Below are 23,646 nucleotides of genomic sequence, written 5' to 3'. Positions count from 1 at the left end.
TCATTTTAAATTAACAGGGCTTCAGATAAACAGTGACCTCACGTCTCAACCAAAGGCTTTTGCATGTACCTTGAAGCAATTCTATGAGCTCATGAAAGTCACCCAGTACAACTTTCCCGTAACTTTCCTACTGCTTCAAAAAGCACACTGGGAAGTGTGTATCAAGGGAAAAAAGCACATTTCACTCACTCATGTCAATTTTGTTTCCTGTCTCTTAAAAACATTTTTGGTAGAGCAAGCTTCCAATGTGAAACACATTTTTGATGCATTGAGAGCTAATTTATGTCTGTGTGCTGAAGTGGTGTGCAGCTCTAGGAAGGACCGTGTGATTTTGCTGAACAGTCTTAAGATTCTGAAGAAAGCCCGGGAGCATAATACTAATACTCAACAAAGCAAAACAAACATACTAGTAAAGAATTAAGGCAGAAACATTCCTTAGATACACAAATCAGCAGCCTTAACAACCATATCTAGTATGCAATCTGTGAGCAAGAAATGTAAATTCTTTAAACATTACAGAATGGAACACAGAGGAAAAGCAAGTAGAACTAACAAGCAGTGACAAACCATCCACATAGTCTATAGAGAGCTAGTTACATACCAATATCGGGGTTGAAGATTTCCTCTACAACTAGCTGAAAAAACTCTTTGGAAACTCCTCCTTCATCAACTCCCTGTTCTCCTTCGAATTCCACATACAATTGTTTTTTCAAATCTGCTGGATTTTCCATGGCAATCATTTCTAACTATTGGATGAAAAGAAAATACTCCTTTAGTGTGTTTCATCTGCAGATCACAATAATATTGTCTATATTAAAGAAGAGAGAGCTAGTGTGGGGTAACGGTTTAGGCGTTAGATTAGGACTCTGGAGAACAGGTTTTGAATCCCTGCTTGGAAATGGAGACCCATTGGCTGAGCTTGGCCAATTCGCACATTCTTAGCCTCGGAGAAAGGTAAAGGCAAATCTTGTTGAACAAATTCTGCCAGGAAAACCTCATGACACAGGTTTGAAGGCACAAAGCAACAATAATAAAGAAGACAGCTAGGACAGTGGTGGAGCCAGTATTTTAGATTACAAGTATATTTTAATGTATCTTCAAAAGTAGTTAGTAATAAGTGATTCAGAGGAACAATAGCCATGAGAACTTGTCATAGAAATGTTTATACTCTACTAAAGAACCCAACAGGGGACATAATGAAGTTCACAGGGAGGGGGACAGGCACAGTGATTAATTTATCCTATTGTGTGACTAAGTCAGAAGTGGGGCGGAGGTGGCATGTTAACACTGTCAACCCTCCTGATGAACCTTATGGATGGGTGAAGATTCTAGACAATACATGGCAAGAAGCTTCACAAGTTGTTCTTGGTGCCACTGCAACCAAGAAGTCTTTCCATTTAGTTTCTTCCTGTGCAATTTCTACTTTGCTTACAGTACAAGAGGGTACAGCTGTCCTCTGCTACTAATAACAATCCTGTATCAGTGTTGTAAGCACTTACACACCGTTGCAGATTTCTCTACCCAGTTCCTCCAGCTTGGACACACAATAATTTTATAAAACTTAAGCTCAATGTAAAACAATCCATACATTCTGAAGAACCGCTGACTGACAGAGTTGTCAGAAATTGTAGGTAAACATGGCTATACACAAGGCATTTACAACTCTCAAATTCACATGTAGACCAGGCATTTTAAGCTTCTCAGTCAAACTGTGTGTTGATGTGTCTTCAAGTCATTATGGGCATCCTGTAAATTTCACAGGGTTTCCTTAGGTAAAGAATACTCAGAGATGGTTCTGCCCATTCCATCCCCTGAAATTTAGCCCAGAACAGTGGTTTTCAACCTGTGGGTCCCCAGATGTTTTGGTCTTCAACTCGCAGAAATCCTAATAGATGATAAACTGTCTGAGATTTCTGCAAGTTGTGGGTCAAAACACCGGGGGACCCACAAGTTGAGAACCACTGGTCTACAGCATCTAGTATTCATTGACACTCATCCATCCAAGTACCAACCAGAGTCGGTTCTGCTTAGCTTCGAAGATCATATGGGATTTGGTGCCTTTAAGGTAATTAAGCTTTTAGAATACACATCCTGAATCCCTCAAACCTCCTCACGTCTTATTTCATTTGATTTAGTTACCCAAAATGAAGTCATTAAGCTAAATCATCAATATGACTGGACTAAGGAAATATGGGCTGATAATTGTTAGAATTTGTTTTACAATTAGTAGTTTTATTGAAGTGAGACACATATGAGATGTATGGAATGCAGTTGTATGCTAATAAAGGAATAAGGCAAAATATTCCAAACAGACAATATCATCTGTATGCTTTAAGGAACTATCTAGCTCTCCACTATCCCTGTATATTTTTCTGACCTTGCTCTGAAGAAAGATTGCCCCTCTATGAATGAACAAGGTTTATAGAATTCATACAATTAGTTTTTTCTTAAGTATACTTGAAACAAAAAGTGCCAAGTCTGCTCAATTGAGCCAAACCATGGGTACATAAGCATTAAAATGTATAAAGATGACTGGTCAGTATTTAGGACAATAAAGTAGCTGCACAATAAATGCAGAAGTTAATTGTTCAAGGGTATGTAGCTGATGTAGTAAGGTATGTAATATGTACCAAACAACTGTACTGAAATCCTTACTAAGTAAGACATTTAAATTTAAAAAGGAAACCTAACAAAAGTCTACTATAAAAGAGATAAATTGTTTACTATTGGAACAGAATTTAAAATATCTGATAGTACACACTGAAATCACTGCTGATCAAAGAAATTAAATATTGTGAACAGAACATCAGATAACTAACGAACTATGTAACAGAGCCAAACTAGAGAATACATTTCAGAAACAAGAATCTTAGATACAATTTTATAAAATGCAATGCTCCACTTTATTAGCATAAATAATACAAAGCGACTCGTAGTATTTCCTATCAATGTTTCTGCCATTCAACACCAAAACAGTGCCAAGCCAGCTTGTTCACGTGAAAGCAGGTGTCTGTTTCTAACGAAATAACACATACAATGACATTTGGCGGAGCCTGCCTTCCAGACGCCTTAGTTTCCATAATACCATCATCATTCTTGGAAACTTATCACACTGATCAGCGATTTCAGGTTGTTCTGTTTGAAAACTGCTTTTCCTTGCTCAGAAAGGTAGCAGAATGGCAATGCAGTCTTTTGCAACATGACTGCATTAACTCTTAACTACCCTTAGTTTCTGTGTTTCCTTTCTCACCAAAGAAAAATGACTACTTGACAAATGACTATACCAGTTACACCATGTTTTTTTTCTGCCTTCTTCCCATTTTTTCTTTTGAAAAGGAAGCTTAACTACACGCTTAAATAATGATGTTATTATCGAACTACAGATGGTCACTGCTAGATTGAGAAGATGAACACATACTACATTACTTCTACCATTTTCTACTCTGATTTCCACATGAACTAACACTTGCTTAGTTCTGCTTTAATATACTACTCTTTAAACTACTAGACATATGTATTACTTTACTTACTTAAAAAAATTCCCGAACCCCTTGGTTACACTGGGCATTATTGTTAATAGGATTACAATGGAACAATGCTATTTCACTGGTTCCTTTTATTTAAAAAAAGGTAAAAAGAGAAACACACTGAAGAATGTACAATGTTTCTTTTGGTACTCTTGGGAATTCTGGTGTCCCCCAAGGCCAACTACTTGGAAGGAGGCTGGTGTTTCCCAGTTAGAGATCTCCATGAAATCCCAAAGGAAGGAGCAATGAGACCACGCCCACAACAGGCCCATTGAGCTCCCAATATTGCTATGAATTAGAATGAGACATCCACATCTGAAAGTGGTTACTAAACCACAGTAGGATAGGAGATCATCAACAGAGTATTCAATTGGAAATAGAATCAATTTCCAATGACAAAACTGTGGTACACCAAGCAAAGATGAGACTAATGCATGCCAATTGCAGTATAACAATGTTGTGTGATGAGCACCTTAGTCAAATTAAAGACAATGCCAATGGAACTTGTATTTCTGCTAAAGACCTTTTAGTCATAAGGTGAACTTTAAGAAACCCAGATGTTTTTCAAAGATCCTTTTCCAAAAACCAACATAGATCATATCTAAACAGTGTACAAACATTTGTTGAGAGATTAGAATGTTTAGAGAACTACTTCGATTGCAGCAAAAAGAAAATTCATATTCAGTACAGTATGTTTAAGGGGGTACCATGGTAATCCTTCAAAATGTGACAAAGTGGCAGTGATCACACATAGTTTTTACAATAATTTTAGCAGATATAGCTTATCTTGAACAAACCCAGGAAACCCATGTGGTTTCTCATATTTTTTTCTGCAATAGTCAACATTTCCCCCCAATCTTAATATCACTTACCCGCACAAGTGCATCATCAATGATGTGATCACGTCTCACTTTGAGTCGCAAATATGGATTTAGCTGTTGTCCTTGAACTAAACTGTAGAGCACCGTAATACGTCGTTCACTGTACATACGGATTCTGTTGTCATAATACAATCCCAGGTTCTTGGTAACAGCATTCAGTATAAAGGGGCACGTCATAAAGGAGAATTTGTTTTCTGTTTCTACCTTGAAGAATGTATAATCTTTGTCCATTTCCAAAACATCATTCAGTGGTTCATTGATAAACTCTTCAAAGGGGATAAGTGGTTTTCGGCAATCTATAGTTTTTACACCAAGTTCAGTTTCCAGTGGGTCTACCCGAGGCCCTTTTTTATTTCTTCTTTCCTCGCCTAGCAGTTCTTGAAGTGTTAGCTCACTGGATTCTGGAATAGGCTCTTCATCTTCCTCTTCATTGTGATCTGTGTCCACATCCCCTCCTACTACGTTTGCATAGTAAACCATTTTTAAGCACTTTGAAGCAGCAACAATGGCATCATCATCATTCACTAAATTACGACTGTTGAATTCGTTGCTTATGACTTTGTAAGTAATAAGCTGTTGAAATGTTTCCATCATTCGTCGAATCTGGTCTGCACTGTACTTTGACCACAATCTGACCAGTTTTGCTTGAGCTGCAAGGGGTAGCTTACTCATCGCTTTACAAAACAATGGCAATGCCATTTCCAGGTACTCAGGACTATGAAGGTTACCATTTTCCATAACAATAATAAACAAGTTGAGATAGTTAGGATCTCGAGAGTACACATTATGGTAAGTCAAGTCACATTCCACATTGGGTGACAAGTACACAAGTGCATTTAAAAAGGCAGTTTCTATTTTTTCATTAGAAAGTAATCTATTGTAGACCCGTCTAACTGCATCAATGTCTACAGAGACTTCATCTTGGCCTAATTTTTGTAGGTTGTTGTCCCCCTGTGCATTATCACCTATTCTTGATGATGATGACGATGATGATGGGGCCACAACATCTTCTTCCATGGCAGAAGAACATGCAGCCTTTTCCTTTTCATCTTCATCTTTATCTTCATCTTTTCCTTGAAGAGACTTTAGTTCTTCTTTAGTATGTTGCTTGGCTTTTCGAAAACTTTGTACCAATGCTTCAGCACTAGAAAATACTCTGCCAATGACTCGGATTAAAGGAGAGTAGTCCTCTTTTTCCCTACATAGTTCAAGAATTTCATATACTTTTTCTTCTGTTAAGAAAGTCACATCTAGAAATTAAGAGACAAAACCAGAAAAACCTTGAACTTAGGTTAAGTATTTCTCTTTAGAAAAGACATTTAAAGAACCACTATTAACCATGTTTTCAAGTAGCATATAACAATATTAATGCTGTTATATGCTACTTGAAGGGTGGCAGCAAATAGAAACAAATGGAGCATGCACTCTTAGCTATATAAATATACTAGCTGTGCCCTGCCACGCGTTGCTGTGGCCTATAGTAAAACTTATCAAAGTTGAGGTAGATATCTGGACTATTATGAAAGAGAGGTACCTACCTATTCCTTCCCCCTTTCTCTCCTTTCTTCCTTCTCTACCTCTTTCTTTCTTTCCTTCTTTCACTACTTGGTTTCATCCTTTTCTCTTTCCTTCATTCCCTCCCCCTTTCTTCCTTTGCCTTTCTTCCCTCCCTGTTTGTTTCCTTCTTTCGCTTTTTATTTCCTTTTATTTCACCACCATCATAACAATAACAATAATGCAATGCATTGCCTCCGGGACCTGACACCTCTCCCATTCCCCCTAAAAGGGTCTCATAGGAATAATAGCATCATAATAATCATAGAAATAACAACCTTTACCCGCCACGCATTGCTGTGACCAACCTTCCCTCTTTCTCTCCTTCTTTCCCTCCTTCCTTCCTTCCCTCCCATCTTTCCTTCTCCTCTTCCTTCTCTATCTCCTTCCTTCCCCCTTTTTCTTTCTCTTCTGGCCTCTTTCCTTCCTTCTCTCTTTCCTTCTTTCCTTCCCTCCCTCTTTCTCTACATCTTTCCCCTTCCTTCACTCCCTCTTTCCTTCCTTCATTCCCTTTTTTCTTTCCTTCTCTCCTTCCTTCCCCCTTTTTCTTTCTCTTCTGGTCTCTTTTCTTCCTTCTCTCTTTCCTTCTTTCCTTCCCTCCCTCTTTCTCTACATCTTCCTCCTTCCTTCACTCCCTCTTTCCTTCTTTCATTCCCTTTTTTCTTTCCTTCTCTCCTTCCTTCCTTCCCCCTTTTTCTTTCCCTCCCTCTGTCTCTCATTTCTTGCGGTGGGGTTTGGAGGTGGCGTGAAGTAAAAGGAGGTAAGATTGGGGCAGGCGAGTGATGGAGCGTGAGGTTGTGTGTGTGTGTGCGGCAGCGGGGGGAGTGATGGAGCGTGGGGTTGCGTGTGTGTGTGCGGCAGCGGGGGGGAGTGGGGTTGCGCGTGTGTGTGTGGCGGTGGGGGAGAGATGGAGCGTGGGGTTGCGTGTGTGTGTGCGGCGGGGGGAGTGATGGAGCGTGGGGTTGTGTGTGTGCGTGCGGTGGGGGTGTGTGTGTGCGGGAAGCGGCGCGGCGGGGCTTGGAGTGGGCATGGCTTCCGCAGAGGGAACTGTGTGCGCGCGCCAGGGAACTTGCGGCTGGGCACCAATGCGCATGCTCAGTTGTTTTGCCGTTTTGTGAGTGTGTTGTTGTGTTGTTTTTCATTTTGAGTAGATATGTTTGTACCTTATGGGTTGTGTTATGGGCATGGGAATTTTGGTTAAGTTTCGTTGGGGGGTTTGTGAGTTTTGTTGATTTGCCGTTTTGTGAGTGTGTTGTTGTGTTGTTTTTCATTTTGAGTAGATATGTTTGTACCTTGTGGGTTGTGTTATGGGCATGGCAATTTTGGTTAAGTTTCGTTGGTTTTTTTTGAGTTTTGTTGTTTTGCCGTTTTGTGAGTGTGTTGTTGTGTTGTTTTTCATTTTGAGTAGATATGTTTGTACCTTGTGGGTTGTGTTATGGGCATGGCAATTTTGGTTAAGTTTCGTTGGGGGTTTTTGAGTTTTGTTGTTTTGCTGTTTTGTGAGTGTGTTGTTGTGTTGTTTTTCATTTTGAGTAGATATGTTTGTACCTTGTGGGTTGTGTTATGGGCATGGCAATTTTGGTTAAGTTTCGTTGGTTTTTTTTGAGTTTTGTTGTTTTGCCGTTTTGTGAGTGTGTTGTTGTGTTGTTTTTCATTTTGAGTAGATATGTTTGTACCTTGTGGGTTGTGTTATGGGCATGGCAATTTTGGTTAAGTTTCGTTGGGGTTTTTTGAGTTTTGTTGTTTTGCCGTTTTGTGAGTGTGTTGTTGTGTTGTTTTTCATTTTGAGTAGATATGTTTGTACCTTGTGGGTTGTGTTATGGGCATGGCAATTTTGGTTAAGTTTCGTTGGGGTTTTTTGAGTTTTGTTGTTTTGCCGTTTTGTGAGTGTGTTGTTGTGTTGTTTTTCATTTTGAGTAGATATGTTTGTACCTTGTGGGTTGTGTTATGGGCATGGCAATTTTGGTTAAGTTTCGTTGGGGTTTTTTGAGTTTTGTTGTTTTGCCGTTTTGTGAGTGTGTTGTTGTGTTGTTTTTCATTTTGAGTAGATATGTTTGTACCTTGTGGGTTGTGTTATGGGCATGGCAATTTTGGTACAGTTTCGTTGGGGGTTTTTTGAGTTTTGTTTCCTCGTTGGATGCCCCTAACAAATTTATATATATAGATCATTGGAACTGCAGATCCACATTCTTGCCATCCTTTTTCTTATTGAAAAGGTCACCACAGCACTTTCTACCCATAATGCAACAAGAGTACCACAGCAACTACATGAGCAATCATACGTATGATAAATCCTTTTTTGTCAGCATACTATCATACATCAGAGATGGTAGACCCAGAATAAAGCTCAGAAAGATTCAGAATTTTTAAATAGGGAAAATGATTTTGTGTGTGTGTGGGGGGGGGGGGGGGGGTAACATTTTCTTTTAGAATAAGATATTTTAAAGACAAGCTATTCATATATTTGTAGGAAGCTTTTAGATAGAATGGGCAGACTTTCATGTAGGATTGTGTATAGTATCTCATTACAATTCTGATTTTGGAATGATTTTCTCAGTTTTTTAGAAGAATAAATGCTTTACGTCTGCTTGACATTATGAAAAACAAGATAAAATACATTTCTTGTTTTATTAATGTAAATGGCATCTTATGAGGGTTTTTTGTTTTTTGCATGCTCTTGATAAAATGGCAAATGCACCCCCCCCCCCATCTTTACAGTTAAGGATCACATGGCTTCATTTGAAAGAAGCAGAATAGAGTTTGTAAATATTACTTGACCGAACTATACTTTTAACATACCAAAATTAATCATGTTCTACCATACAAAATGCATAATAGTATCATGTTAATGTATACAATAGATTATATGTGATTAAAGTAATATAATCATATTTTTTCTTGAAAAGTCTCCCCCCCCCCCCCTCCAAATTTCAGAATTTCTGGAAGTTCTACACATCTACACTGAACACGGTGGTGTCTTCTGATTTTGAGAGCTATGCCAAGTCAAATTTTGTTAGTATTAAATGGAAGACTTCTGCAGAATATCTGGGATCTCGGGGCAGGCTAGAAACAATCTGGCTTGAAACCTGGGAAGCCAGGATTGTTTCAACTGAAAATACTTGGGATAGATGGAATTGCTAAGGCAACTTCTAGAAAAAACCTACAACTTGCCTCATTTTAAAATAAAATAAATTAGACAATACTGAATAGTGGCAGAGTGATTAAAATGGAAAATAGCAAGTGGAATATGCTTTCAGACACTGGTAGAGAAGGAATGGAGATCATGCGACCTTCCAAAGGATTGCAGATCTCTGCATTCTTTCCTATTGAATATGTTCACTACAGCTGTTGCTGCATGCTGCCCGACAATGTCTGGAGGACTGTATGATTACTACTCCCTTTGGTAAGAGCTAGCCAATTCACCTGTGCACATTTAAAAACTTTTTAGGTCTGAAGAAATTGGTTTTAATTCAAAGAAATCAACAGACAAAAATATTACATCCATGCCAAGATTTTTTTCCCCTCAAAAATCACTCTACAAGTTCAGAGAGTCTATCTTGCCAATTTTGTTGCCATCTGCAAGAATCCCAACTACTAATGAAGGGCCAAGATGGCGTTACATGATGCTATCTGTCATACAAGACTCCCTTCTGACATTTCTCTTTTCAAATGATGGAAGCCCTCATAAAAGGGCATCAAGTTTTATTTTTTCATTTATATTTGAAACCATGGACACAATTTCCAAGACCTTTTCAACAATGACATTTAACAGAAGACGGCAACTCAACTACTCCAGCAGTTGTTTCTTCATTATTTAAATCCAAATCTAAACAATGCTGCCCTCTTTCTAGAATTTCTGTTATGACTTACCTTTAAAATCATCTCTTGGGCCTTGAATTTCCTTCTTGTTCATTTTCCTGTCAGTGCAAGAGTTGTTATGGGCACCTTTGGAATTGTTTTCTAGATAAGCCGAGCTTGTTCCTTTCTTGGAGGGATGAGGATCACAGAGTTTTGCATTAATCTTATAAAGCTCGAGGGCTTTAATGGCTGCTGCATTGTTATCCATACGAAGAAAAGTTGGACAGGAAGCACAAAATTCATTTGTGCAGGCTTCATTTCCACAGCCCTCAGTTAACTGATGGTAGTAGCGTTCTATTAGATGCTTTGCAGCTGCTCGCTTCCTGTACCAGACATTCAAACAGTAAGCACAAGAAATCGTATACAAGCTCATTCAAATCAGCACAGCACAGATTAGTGAGGCTCTGAAATAATCACTCTCCAATTGAGAGCTATTATACATCAGGAGATCCTGAAAGGTAAGATGCACCTGTTAAAACTATCCATAAAATAATTCATTTATGACTGTGTAACCTAGTCTGCCAGTTTATGAATGTATTATATCTAAAAAATTTAAAAATCCGATCGGTTAGATCTTATACAAGCTAAATGAGTAATGCAATGTCATTTCAGTAGGAATCCTTTAAATATTTGAAGACAAAAGTACTTAGCTAAGACAACATCATTTGTAATCATATTTTTATTTGAAGTCATTCAGTAACTGGGTATGCCAAGCTCTTATTTCACATTTGACCTATTCTTGGATACACCAAGTTCAGACCCACAGTGGATGCAATATCTTAGAGATAAAAAGAGTGTATTCTTTTAACTTTACAAAATTATTATTGAAGGACACATTTGTGAATTTAAATTGGCTTTTACTTAACGCTTCAACTCAATTGGCTAGAAAAAAAAATCTCAAAACCGGTGCTATTCTGACAGCAACTAAAAATAATTTCTCAAATAAAAGATAGACCAATTATTCCTGGGATGATTCCAATTTTTAAATCAAGATAAAAGGGCCTATAATTCTCTTACAAGGGATAATTCCAAATAAATTATTTAATAAAAATTGATTTCTCAAAGTATAGAGTGTACCATGCTAAGAAAACAAATGCTTAAATGAAACATCTCCATGCAGATCTTTGCAACATGGTCATGTAACAGTATTTACATGGAAGGGAAATTCCATGATAACAGAATGTTATTTGGTATTAGTCATGCTAGTAAGTATATGCTTTTTTAAAAAAAAAAACCCACAGAAATAAAACAACCTTTAAGTGTTAGACTTGTGCAATCATCTCCACAAAATTTCTTTTAGTTACAAGTGTTTTTCTCTCTGCTTTAAGAATGTTTTTAATTCCTCCTTTCAATTAACTGCAGCAACACATTTTTTTTAAATCATAGAAACAAGAAACTGAGCTATGAAGACAGAATTGTGTGCCTGGTTTATTTCATTAGGGCAATTTGTATCTCTACCCATCTACTGTAATCACAACTGCTGTCATAGCCAATCAAGCTTCTTTCTGAGTAAAATTCAACTGTGTTACATTAAGTTAAGTTCATTTTTATCTTAATTTGCTTTTAATTACTATTTCAATATTAATATCAGGTCAATTCAGGGTTTATGGTACAGTATATTATGGGGTATAGTATTATTTAAGCCTCTAATTAATAGTAATTATACTATTTCTCAAGCAACCAGAAACTACATGGACCGGGCATCTAACAATTTCCCTGGGCTCTGTTAAACTGTGTGTCTACTGTATGTGTAAATTAGTATCTTGACAAATGTCAATAGTATGCCATCAAAATATTACTAAGACATTATTCTGTGCTAACCTCTATTAGAAATAAAAAAGTCAAACCCCACAATATTCACAGAAGATGAGAATTGTGAATATGGTAAATTCTAGATGATTTGCCATGTAGTCAGAATCCTCAATAATGTACCTAAAGTACAACTTAAAGGTGGTTGTTAAAGTACTGCGACAATGCAACCCTGATATTGCATTGGGATTTAACACAGAATACTGCAAATGCAATACCTTGAGATTCCAGTTATACTTACATTCGGCTAGCTTCAATTGTTTCAGAGTGAGGTTCTCCTGGTGATCTGAAAGGTATAAATATGAATTTAAGTGTTCACATAAGGGAAATGTTTTATATCTGTATACTGGGTGATGTCAATTTGCCATAAATGTCTTTCTAGAAGGCAGTCCCACCAATTTCAAATGGAAGTATTTTACTGTTGCAGACAACAATTAGTGAAGTACACATCACATTCTATTATTCACATCTATGAATCAAGCAACCCTATCAGAGAAATAGCTTTAAGAAAAATAACATTTGAAGAGAAAAATAAAAATATCTGTTTTTATCTGTTATCCATGAATTTGAGAGTCAAAGGTAATAAACACTATTGCACTATTAATAAATAAAAATCTAATAAAAAAATAAAAGTTCGGGGGCTCCCATTTTCCAAACGTTTTGAATTTATTTTTTGTAAATATGTTTTATGTTCTGATTGTTTTTTAAAATTCCGAAAAATTCCAAAAAATGATCTAGATCAGGGGTCCTCAAACTAAGACCTACACTCACCTGTCCCCGCCCATCCTAAACTTTAGACTTACTTAGAGTTGCCAAAAGTCTGAAACGACTTGAAAGCACACAACAACAACAACAACAACAACAACAACAACAATTCTAACTAACTTGGCTATCTCATCAGCCAAACGCAGAGCCATACTTCCTATTAAAAATACTGGAACGTTTCTTGGTTAAAATTGTTCTTCATTTTAAATATTGTTCTTTCATGTTGTTTTGCACTACAAATAAGAGAATTCGTTCATTTTTTTCTTCAAACCATGATCTGGCCCTCCCAACCATCTGAGGACCTGTGAACCAGCTTTCTGGTTAAAAGATTTGAGGATATCTGGTCTAGATGGACTAAATGTGATTTTCTATATAACCAAACTGATCAACACTGACTACCCTAAATCTATTAAAATTCAAAATCCAAAGTACTTCGTATCCCAAGTATTTTGGATAAGGGGTACTCAACCTGTATATGATTATATTATGTTTACAATTATAACTCCCTCATTAAGCAGGTTCAGATGTAAGCTACAGTGCAGTTTTATACTGTATATACACGGGTGCTTCCATTAGTGGTACAACCACAGAGTTTTTCATTACCATTTACCATTTTGATCAAGCCAAGAAGCTAGATAGCTGAATAATGAGACAGTTGGATAAATTATGATTTACGTGAACCTGACAGATCACAGAAATGAGTTTTATTCTAGCATATTATTTGTCTGTGTACCTTTGAAGATCAGGACGACATGATTAAAGTGTGTAGGGATTTTCATAGAATCAGAGTTGGAAGAGACCTTGTGGGCCATCCAGTCCAACCCCCTGCTAAGAAGCAGGAAAGTTATAATTTTCAATTTTTAAATATGATTTATCATATATTTTGCTGGGTTGCTTTCATTGGCTGCTCCAAAATATCATGATGGGACAGCCTATAAGGGCCCTTTCTCATATTGATATAACCCAGAATATCAAATCTGATAATCCAAATTATGTGCTTTGAAGTGGGTTATCTGAATCCAGACTGCCATATAATCCACTTCAATGTGAATTTTATACAGCTGTGTGGAAGGGGCCAAAATCTAAATAAACTCCTGGAAAAAATAAAACTGGGCCAAAGATTGTTTAAGTAGCAAATTCAAATTCTAAATTAATTATATAAAAGTATTAGGGGAATATAAAGTGAGATTGAAGGCTCTTGTGCAAACCAAGGAAGCAGGATATAAAATGTGTCCCAATTATTTCTGCTAATCTATATATATAAATTTGTTAGGGGCATCCAACGAGGAAACAAAACTCAAAAACCCCCCAACGAAACTGTACCAAAATTGCCATGCCCATAACACAACCCACAAGGTACAAACATATCTACTCAAAATGAAAAACAACACAACAACACACTCACAAAACGGCAAAACAACAAAACTCAAAAAAACCCAACGAAACTTAACCAAAATTGCCATGCCCATAACACAACCCACAAGGTACAAACATATCTACTCAAAATGAAAAACAACACAACAACACACTCACAAAACAGCAAAACAACAAAACTCAAAAACCCCCAACGAAACTTAACCAAAATTGCCATGCCCATAACACAACCCACAAGGTACAAACATATCTACTCAAAATGAAAAACAACACAACAACACACTCACAAAACGGCAAAACAACAAAACTCAAAAACCCCCAACGAAACTTAACCAAAATTGCCATGCCCATAACACAACCCACAAGGTACAAACATATCTACTCAAAATGAAAAACAACACAACAACACACTCACAAAACGGCAAAACAACAAAACTCAAAAAAAACCAACGAAACTTAACCAAAATTGCCATGCCCATAACACAACCCACAAGGTACAAACATATCTACTCAAAATGAAAAACAACACAACAACACACTCACAAAACGGCAAATCAACAAAACTCACAAACCCCCCAACGAAACTTAACCAAAATTCCCATGCCCATAACACAACCCATAAGGTACAAACATATCTACTCAAAATGAAAAACAACACAACAACACACTCACAAAACGGCAAAACAACTGAGCATGCGCATTGGTGCCCAGCCGCAAGTTCCCTGGCGCGCGCACACAGTTCCCTCTGCGGAAGCCATGCCCACTCCAAGCCCCGCCGCGCCGCTTCCCGCACACACACACCCCCACCGCACGCACACACACAACCCCACGCTCCATCACTCCCCCCGCCGCACACACACACGCAACCCCACGCTCCATCTCTCCCCCACCGCCACACACACACGCGCAACCCCACTCCCCCCCGCTGCCGCACACACACACGCAACCCCACGCTCCATCACTCCCCCCGCTGCCGCACACACACACACAACCTCACGCTCCATCACTCGCCTGCCCCAATCTTACCTCCTTTTACTTCACGCCACCTCCAAACCCCACCGCAAGAAATGAGAGACAGAGGGAGGGAAAGAAAAAGGGGGAAGGAAGGAAGGAGAGAAGGAAAGAAAAAAGGGAATGAAAGAAGGAAAGAGGGAGTGAAGGAAGGAGGAAGATGTAGAGAAAGAGGGAGGGAAGGAAAGAAGGAAAGAGAGAAGGAAGAAAAGAGACCAGAAGAGAAAGAAAAAGGGGGAAGGAAGGAGAGAAGGAAAGAAAAAAGGGAATGAAGGAAGGAAAGAGGGAGTGAAGGAAGGGGAAAGATGTAGAGAAAGAGGGAGGGAAGGAAAGAAGGAAAGAGAGAAGGAAGGAAAGAGGCCAGAAGAGAAAGAAAAAGGGGGAAGGAAGGAGATAGAGAAGGAAGAGGAGAAGGAAAGATGGGAGGGAAGGAAGGAAGGAGGGAAAGAAGGAGAGAAAGAGGGAAGGTTGGTCACAGCAATGCGTGGCGGGTAAAGGTTGTTATTTCTATGATTATTATGATGCTATTATTCCTATGAGACACTTTTAGGGGGAATGGGAGAGGTGTCAGGTCCCGGAGGCAATGCATTGCATTATTGTTATTGTTATGATGGTGGTGAAATAAAAGGAAATAAAAAGCGAAAGAAGGAAGCAAACAGGGAGGGAAGAAAGGCAAAGGAAGAAAGGGGGAGGGAATGAAGGAAAGAGAAAAGGATGAAACCAAGTAGTGAAAGAAGGAAAGAAAGAAAGAGGTAGAGAAGGAAGAAAGGAGAGAAAGGGGGAAGGAATAGGTAGGTACCTCTCTTTCATAATAGTCCAGATATCTACCTCAACTTTGATAAGTTTTACTATAGGCCACAGCAACGCGTGGCAGGGCACAGCTAGTTATATATAAACGAGTGATGTTTATATATCTGCAATAAATGTGTAATAAATTGATGGCAACTACCATGAAGTAGGTGCTGGTGTCATTATCATAGGCTATCACTCGTGGCCATCATAGGCTATCACTCATTCCACGGGTCTTGGTGGTGGGCCTGTAGGTGACTGTAGATACCTATTTTTGATCTGCACATTATTTTGCAGCAAGAACATTGATTTCCAGATGAAAGGCTGTCCCGATCAGGATTGGCTTGACTTGCCTTCCTCTTGACATGTTTCTCCCTTTCACCCTCCTTTTGTGACTCTTTGAATTCTACAGCAGTTTTGGTAACAGCTGGCCTCCAGTTTGAATGCTCGAGGGCCAGGGCTTCCCAGTTCTCGGTGTCTATGCCACAGTTTTTAAGGTTAGCTTTAAGCCCATCTTTAAATCTCTTTTTCTGTCCACGAACATTTCATTTTCCATTCTTGAGTTGAGAGTATACTAACTGCTTTGGGAGAGAGTGATTGGGCATTTGCACAATGTGGCCAGTCCAGTGAAGTTGATGGCAGAGGAGCATTGCTTCAATGCTGGAGGTCTTTGCTTCTTCCAGTATGCTGACATCTGTCCACCTATCTTCCCAAGAAATTTGCAGGATTTTCGGAGGCAACATTGATGGAATCATTTCAGAAGTTGAATGTGACATCTGTAGATGGTCCATGTTTCAAAGGCATCTGACAGGGTTAGGAGGACATTAGCTTTATAAACAAGTATCTTGGTATCCTTATGAATGTCCTGATCCTCAAACACTCTCGTTTAATTTGAAAAACTGCTGCACTCGAAGAGCTCAGACAGTGTTGCATTTCAGTGTCGAGGCTGACTTTTGTGGAGAGGTGGCTGTCAAGGTAATGGAAATGGTCAACATGTTCTAATGTTACACCATTAAGCTGTATTTCTGACATTGCGGAGAGATTGGCTGGTGCTTCCTGAAAAAGCACTTTGGTTTTCTCGATGTTCAGTAAGAAGCCAAGTTTTCTGTATGCTTCTGCAAAGGTGTTTATAGTGGCATGTAGCTCTTCTACTGACTGAATACAGACTACATTATTATCAACATAGTGGAGTTTGGTAACAGATGTTGTTGTTACCTTGGTTTTGGCCTTCAGTCTGCTGAGGTTAAATAGCTTGCCACTGGTCCAATATATGATTTCCACGCTGGTAGAAAGTTTCCCATCAACAAGGTGCAGTATCATAGCGATGGAGAAGGAAAAGAAGGTTGGGGCAATAACACATCCCTGTCTGTCACCTGATTCCACCTTAAATGGGTCAATTTGAGAGCCATTGTTGCCCAAGACTGTTGCTATCATGACATAATGGAGGAGCTGCAGGATATTTATGAATTTATCAGGGCATTTGATTTTTAGGAGGATGGTTCAGAAAGCACTGCGATTCACTGTGTTGAATGCCTCTGCAAGATCAATGATTGCCATATACAGAGGTTGCTTTTGTTTCCTGCATTTTTCTTGGAGCTGTCATGCAATGAAGATCATATCCACTGTTCCCCTGGAGGGCCGGAAGCCATCCTGGGATTCCAGGAAGATGTCTTCTGAAAAAGGCAGTTTGCAAGGCAGTTTGCAAGGATAATAATAATAATAATAATAATACTTTATTTATATCCTGCCATCATCTCCCCAAATGGACTTGGGGCGGCTTACTAAGCACACCAGGGTGCACATATAACATACAACTGGTAAAAACTGTACAAAAGTATAAAACAAGTCACATAAAATTTTAACAACAACCCCCTGTCAGCACATATTAAAATCAAAACAATACAATTTTAAAACAACAGTAGATAAAACTAACTGCTGTCAATTCACAGGTGCCAGGTGTCAGCATCATTCAACCTTCTCAAGGATTCTTGTGAAGATTTTCCAACAGAGGTTAGAAAATAAGTTTCTACAGTCTGTTCTTCCCCCTTTCAGGAAAGGGTGATGATGATGGCGCCCTTGAAGTCTGCAGGGATTTTTTTCAGTTGCCCACACTGTTTCAATGAGCTGGTGAAGTTGTTGTGTCAGCTCCATTCCACCCTCTTTAAAAATTTCAGTAGGGATCCCATCAGGTCCACTGGTTTTGTTATTTTTTAGTTGGCTGATGGCTTTGCTGACTTCATCCAAACTAGGCAGTGCTGCATGCTCATCCTTGGTTTGTTGTCGCAGGATTTGCAAGAGAACCTCTTTGGTCACTGGTACTAGTGTAGTGACAGAAGCTCGTGTATCAATCTGGGCACCTACGATATTACTGAAAGATCAATGGTCACTGTCTTTTCTACTCAGTATGAACGTAATGAACTGTAATAAACTGAAAATGCTCTCCTGTATAATACACTTTGTAATGGAAACAGCTTCGATTATAGTTTACTAGCTGTGCCCTGCCACGCGTTGCTGTGGCCTATAGTAAAACTTATCAAAGTTGAGGTAGATATCTGGACTATTATGCAAGAGAGGTCCCTACCTATTCCTTCCCCCTTTTCCTCCCCCTTTCTCTCCTTTCTTCCTTCTCTACCTCTTTCTTTCTTTCACTACTTGGTTTCACCCTTCTCTCTTTCCTTCATTCCCTCCCCCTTTCTTCCTTTGCCTTTCTTCCCTCCCTGTTTGCTTCCTTCTTTCACTTTTTATTTCCTTTTATTTCACCACCATCATAACAATAACAGTAATGCAATGCATTGCCTCTGGGACCTGACACCTCTCCCATTCCCCCTAAAAGGGTCTCATAGGAACAATAGCATAATAATAATAATAGAAATAACAACCTTTACCCGCCACGCGTTGCTGTGGCCAACCTTCCCTCTTTCTCTCCTTCTTTCCCTCCCTCCCTCCCTCCCTCCCTCCCTCCCTCCCTCCCTCCTTCCTTCCTTCCTTCCTTCCTTCCTTCCCATCTTTCCTTCTCCTCTTCTTTCTCTATCTCTTTCCTTCCTTCCCCCTTTTTCTTTCTCTTCTGCTGTCTCTCTTTTCTTTCCTTCCATCTTTCCTTTTCTTTCCTTTTCTTCTTCCTCTAACTTTCCTTCCTTCCCCCTTTTTCTTTACCCCCTTTCTCTTTCTTCCTTCTTTCCTTCATTCCTGTCTTTCCTAGATTTTGACAGGGTGGGAAGGGGCGGGGTGGGGTTTGGAGGTGGCCTGAAGTAAAAGGAGGTAAGATTGGGGCAGGGGAGTGATGGAGCGTGGGGTTGCGTGTGTGTGTGCAGCGGCGGGGGGAGTGATGGAGCCTGGGGTTGCGTGTGTGTGTGCGGCGGCGGCGGGAGTGGGGTTGCGTGTGTGTGTGCGGCGGCGGAGGGAGTGGGGTTGCGTGTGTGTGTGGCGGTGGGGGGAGTGATGGAGCGTGGGGTTGCGTGTGTGTGTGCGGCGGCGGGGGGAGTGATGGAGCGTGGGGTTGCGTGTGTGTGTGCGGCAGGGGGGGTGTGTGTGCGGGAAGCGGCGCGGCGGGGCTTGGAGTGGGCATGGTTTCTGCAGAGGGAACGTTGGCCGGAAGGCCATGTGCGCGCGCGATGGAACTTGCGGCTGGGCGCCAATGCGCATGCTCAGTTGTTTTGCCATTTTGTGAGTGTGTTGTTGTGTTGTTTTTCATTTTGAGTAGGTATGTTTGTACCTTGTGGGTTATGTTATGGGCACGGGGATTTTAGTTAAGTTTCGTTGGGGGATTTTTGAGTTTTGTTGTTTTGCCATTTTGTGAGTGTGTTGTTGTGTTGTTTTTCATTTTGAGTAGATATGTTTATACCTTGTGGGTTGTGTTATGGGTACGGGGATTTTGGTTAAGTTTCGTTGGGGGATTTTTGAGTTTTGTTGTTTTGCCGTTTTGTGAGTGTGTTGTTGTGTTGTTTTTCATTTTGAGTAGATATGTTTGTACCTTGTGGGTTGTGTTATGGGCACAGGGATTTTGGTTAAGTTTCGTTGGGGGTTTTTTGAGTTTTGTTTCCTCGTTGGATGCCCCTAACAAATTTATATATATAGATTTACATGACTGTACTGATATTACAAACTCTAATTAACATTACTAATTCTTTTAAAACTGAATTAGTCAATCTGAATAAACTGAACGCAAGAGTGGACAAGAGTTCACAAATTGGGTGTTTCTCTGGGAATCAAATCTTGACCTTCTATGTTCAGGTTCTGGCAATGGCTAGGAGCACACTTACCCAATTAAAACGGTGTACCAACTTTGCCTGGCAACTGTGACATATGCCTCTGTTAGATTCTGTTTGAAGTACTGTAACATTCTTGACATGGGGCTGCCTGCAAAGAGTGTTTAGAAACTCTTGCTAATCCAAAAACTTGAAGATTAATAATAGAGGCTTGTTACAGCAGCTTCACCCTCAAAGTACTGTATTTTCACCCATAAAGCTCTAGGCCTGAGTCCCGGCTGTGAACCTACCTAGGTTTCAAGATCTTTGAAGAAAGCATGTTTGTCAAACTCAGTATTATCAGAGACATTTAGTGGGAAGGCAGGACAAGTAATTCTGCCTGACCATTCCCAGACTCTGCAGCTCTGAAAGGGAGGCTGGGCTGATCTAATAAAGGTATTCCCTATTATGGATATTTGATTTTTTTTGTTTTACCATATTGTATATTTGCATGTTAAGTGCTTCTTAAAAATCACTGTTTTCAGATGACTCAGTATTTTGCCACTCCTTTATATTGACATTCCCAAGTAGCAGCTCAGGTGTAATACTAAATACTAAAGCCCTGTTAGCAATGATAATTGTGCATGTCACTAGGCAGTAACAAACTATGTCCATATAGTTCCAGAAACTCTGAAGTACAGAACAGCTTTTAAAAATAAAATTGCTGAAAAATTGAAAATTCTGTGTTAAAACTTTTATTCAACAGAATCAAGAATGCCTGTCGTTTAAACCGAAGTTTTTCAATGTAAAATATGATTTCAAAATTAATGTTTATAGAAATGCTGCAGAACTATGAAGTGATCAATATGTTGTATAAAACCCTAACATTCACAAAGGTTTGTATTTATTTGATAGTATTTCATTGCACATTTTGTTTTCAGTTCTCAATTCCACTGCAGAAAATGTAGTCACTACACACACAAAAATCTGAAAACTGCAGCATGAACTAGCAATTTCAAATGGTGGCTCACTTCCAACAACCCTTGGAGCAATTTCTCTATTCCGCAAACTTCCACTGCAATTCTTCATGAGAGAAAAAGCAAAAGTATGCAAATCTGTTGTACTAAGCAACATTACTAGGTTTCTTGAACATAATTATTTCTTCTGAAAGCTATGAGCCTGTTTCTAATAAGGTAAGATGAAGTTAAAACAAAATCATTGTCAGTTTTGGCATTTATTGGACTAGAGGCAATCTCTACTAAGCAACAATTCTGGGAAAAAACACAAATACCCCAAACATTATGTTCACTGAAACACTTATTTTTTTCAAAATCAATAATGATCTTCACATTTACCTCTTACAAGCTGTGGCCATTCGGTGACATTGGGGTGATCACAATTTTGTGCCGTTGATTAAAAACAGATCCTCGCCAGTTGTCTTCTGCTAGGCCAACCATAGGCTTAATAGTGCTAAATAAATAAATAAATAAATAAATATATGCTTAGTTAAATTTCCTTAAGGACATATTTTAAGTTATATGTCAACTAATTGTAACAAATATGCTAACATACTTTTGTAATGTATCAAGCACTTCTATCTACCTTTTATCTCACCAAGGAAAACTGAAATAGCAAGAGACAGCAAACTGTATTCAGCCATGGGAATGACAACTTGGGCCTTTTGTAGCCAGAGAACTTTACTGTGCCTGTAGCTATATGTGCTTTTTATCTATTGATGGCTGTGGTAAATGTTTTCTGATGGAGATGACAGAGAGTATTTTACAATAATGATTCAATACTGAATCTGTTCTCTATTGCTCTTTAGAATCAATTTAAGGTGCGGGTTATAACCCTAAACAATCAAGACCTCAACGTACCTAAAGGACACCAGCAGCCCAACCATAATACTGAAAATTGTTAACAGGTGCATTATTTATGTGCCAGCTTGGAACAATAAGGAATTGCAAGGATATGTTCTTGGCAGATAATCTTACCACGGTGTATTTTGCTAAATACAATCTGCTAAAGCAATGATTGGAAGAATTTTGTGGCAATGGTATTTGATCTTTTACATATACTGCTCTTTTATGACAGGAGGATGGGTCAAGTTTTATTTGTGTAAAGAATGTGTTTTTATACTACTGCTACAAACCATCTACAAAGATCCTAAGCTTAATGGAGATCCCCCTAATGGCTAATATGGCTCCATCTCAGAAAGTACCTGTCACAATGCACCTTGCTTAGTATCACTTCAAATATCACATTTTAAGTGTACATTTGAGGCATCTTAGGTATATGCTGAGAGTATTAATCTAACTTGCAAATACATCTTGATAGGAGAACTGTAACTGGATACATCTTTCTGCTAAATGTATGATTTGTGGGAACTTCAGTTGCTTCCATTAAATGTGTCACAGACTTCCCTTTTACTACCATGATTAAGTTTGATTGCCAATGTTTTTCACAATATCACTCAATTAAGCTAACTAGGAAAAATACAAGTAAATGATGCAATGTACATGTTTGGTCATATCTCTTCAGTATCCCTATTTGTAATTGAGACATCTGTTTCAAATGTTTTACCTTTCAATTGTTTCCTGTGATCTGGCTTCACTGGTATAAGATGTAAGGCTGATCTTCTACTCTGTCATGTCGTTGTCAACCTGTGATTATTCAGCAACACTCGTACCCACAGCACCCCGAGGCCACCCATTGGCTTTCTGCTCTCCAGCTGAAAACTTCCATTGCTGAAACGGAAGCAGTTAATGTCTTAACCTACTTCTATTGTCTGATCCTAACTGTGTCTATTTACAAAACTCTTATCTTTAGCATTTAAAAGCCCACTCATTTTTCATGTCATGGTTTCAAAACTACCTTAAAGCATTTTGAAAATTAGAAACTTCTAATTTGAGAAAAGTGAGAAAATCTAAGTTACTGGTGCTCCACAGTTTGGATTTGTTCAGTTTAATTTAAGATTTAATTATGATAATCAGCATATCTTTTTAATGTTACATGTGCAACTATTTCAAATGTTGTAGAAGGCACTGGAATATCAGATTTTGCAGGATAATGGAGCAGCAGCAAAACAGCAGAAACGAAGAGCTACTGGAAAAGAACAGGACACCTACTGAATGAATATCACCAATCCCTGACAACTGAAGCTTGTCAATCCTCACATTTATGTGAATATTGGTCAAAGTGTCCATGGATTCATACTTTTGCTAAATGAAATGAAGCTACTTTACTCCATTGAAAAAAGAGGGCAAATTCCCAAGACTTCATCACTGCTGGAATCTTATCTCACAAGCATATTGCCTTGTGTGGCATGAATCATAACAAAGTTTCTTGGTGTTATTATAAAATTTATTTAGTAATACACAGCCTTCGGGCTTAGGGGAAACACATGTGTTTTCTTAAATAGAATTTCACAGTATATAAATTAAAACCAACTACAAATCAAAGTTTAGCCCAGTAATTTTTTTCTGTATCAGAACTGAGCTCAAAATGCCTTCAAATATCTATTCCCATCTTTTTCTGAAGCTATCTCAATTTAAGCAAATGAAGTGTTTTTAATAAACAGTAATAATATAGTTTGCTGTTAATGTTAAACATAGAATCTACGCAGATCACCAAAATATGTACAAATCCATCCTGATTGATTACTCAACTACCCATTTGGTCTACCAAATGGAAGTCAAGATCCACCAAACTGGGGGTGGGGAGACTGAGTTCTCCACAGTAAACCAAAAGGTGCTTTCTTCAATTCTGTTTCATCAATTACCAAAGGCTACACAATATTTTAAGTTTTTGTCTCTCATTTTCAACACAGGGATTTTCTCAAATGAATCTTCTTCAGTTACTTAAAGGATACACAAAGTTATTTTTTCATAGTGA

The 23,646-nt window shown here is 38.8% G+C and overlaps 1 protein-coding gene across 4 annotated transcripts in view; it reads right to left on the bottom strand.

Moving 5' to 3' along the window:
• UBE3A (ubiquitin protein ligase E3A) overlaps positions 1-23,646 on the bottom strand; it is a 45,192-nt gene that overhangs the window by 6,000 nt on the left and 15,546 nt on the right. For 2 of the 4 annotated variants that reach the window (XM_060769802.2, XM_060769800.2), the window contains 6 exons: positions 22,336-22,499; positions 21,108-21,222; positions 11,871-11,915; positions 9,833-10,143; positions 4,400-5,658; positions 602-746 (listed from right to left, as the gene is read on the bottom strand). In XM_060769802.2, coding sequence (XP_060625785.1) covers positions 602-746; positions 4,400-5,658; positions 9,833-10,143; positions 11,871-11,915; positions 21,108-21,127 — 1,780 coding nt within the window. In that variant the 5' untranslated portion in view covers positions 21,128-21,222; positions 22,336-22,499. The remainder of the gene's footprint in view (positions 1-601; positions 747-4,399; positions 5,659-9,832; positions 10,144-11,870; positions 11,916-21,107; positions 21,223-22,335; positions 22,500-23,646) is intronic. The other 2 variants (XM_060769803.2, XM_060769801.2) reach the window with 1 other exon arrangement.

This window comes from Anolis sagrei, chromosome 3 (assembly GCF_037176765.1).
Source record: "Anolis sagrei isolate rAnoSag1 chromosome 3, rAnoSag1.mat, whole genome shotgun sequence".
NCBI classification, from domain to species: Eukaryota; Metazoa; Chordata; class Lepidosauria; order Squamata; family Dactyloidae; genus Anolis; species Anolis sagrei.
The sequence above is the reverse complement of the archived record's forward strand: the minus strand, read 5'-3'. Positions and strand labels throughout refer to the sequence as shown.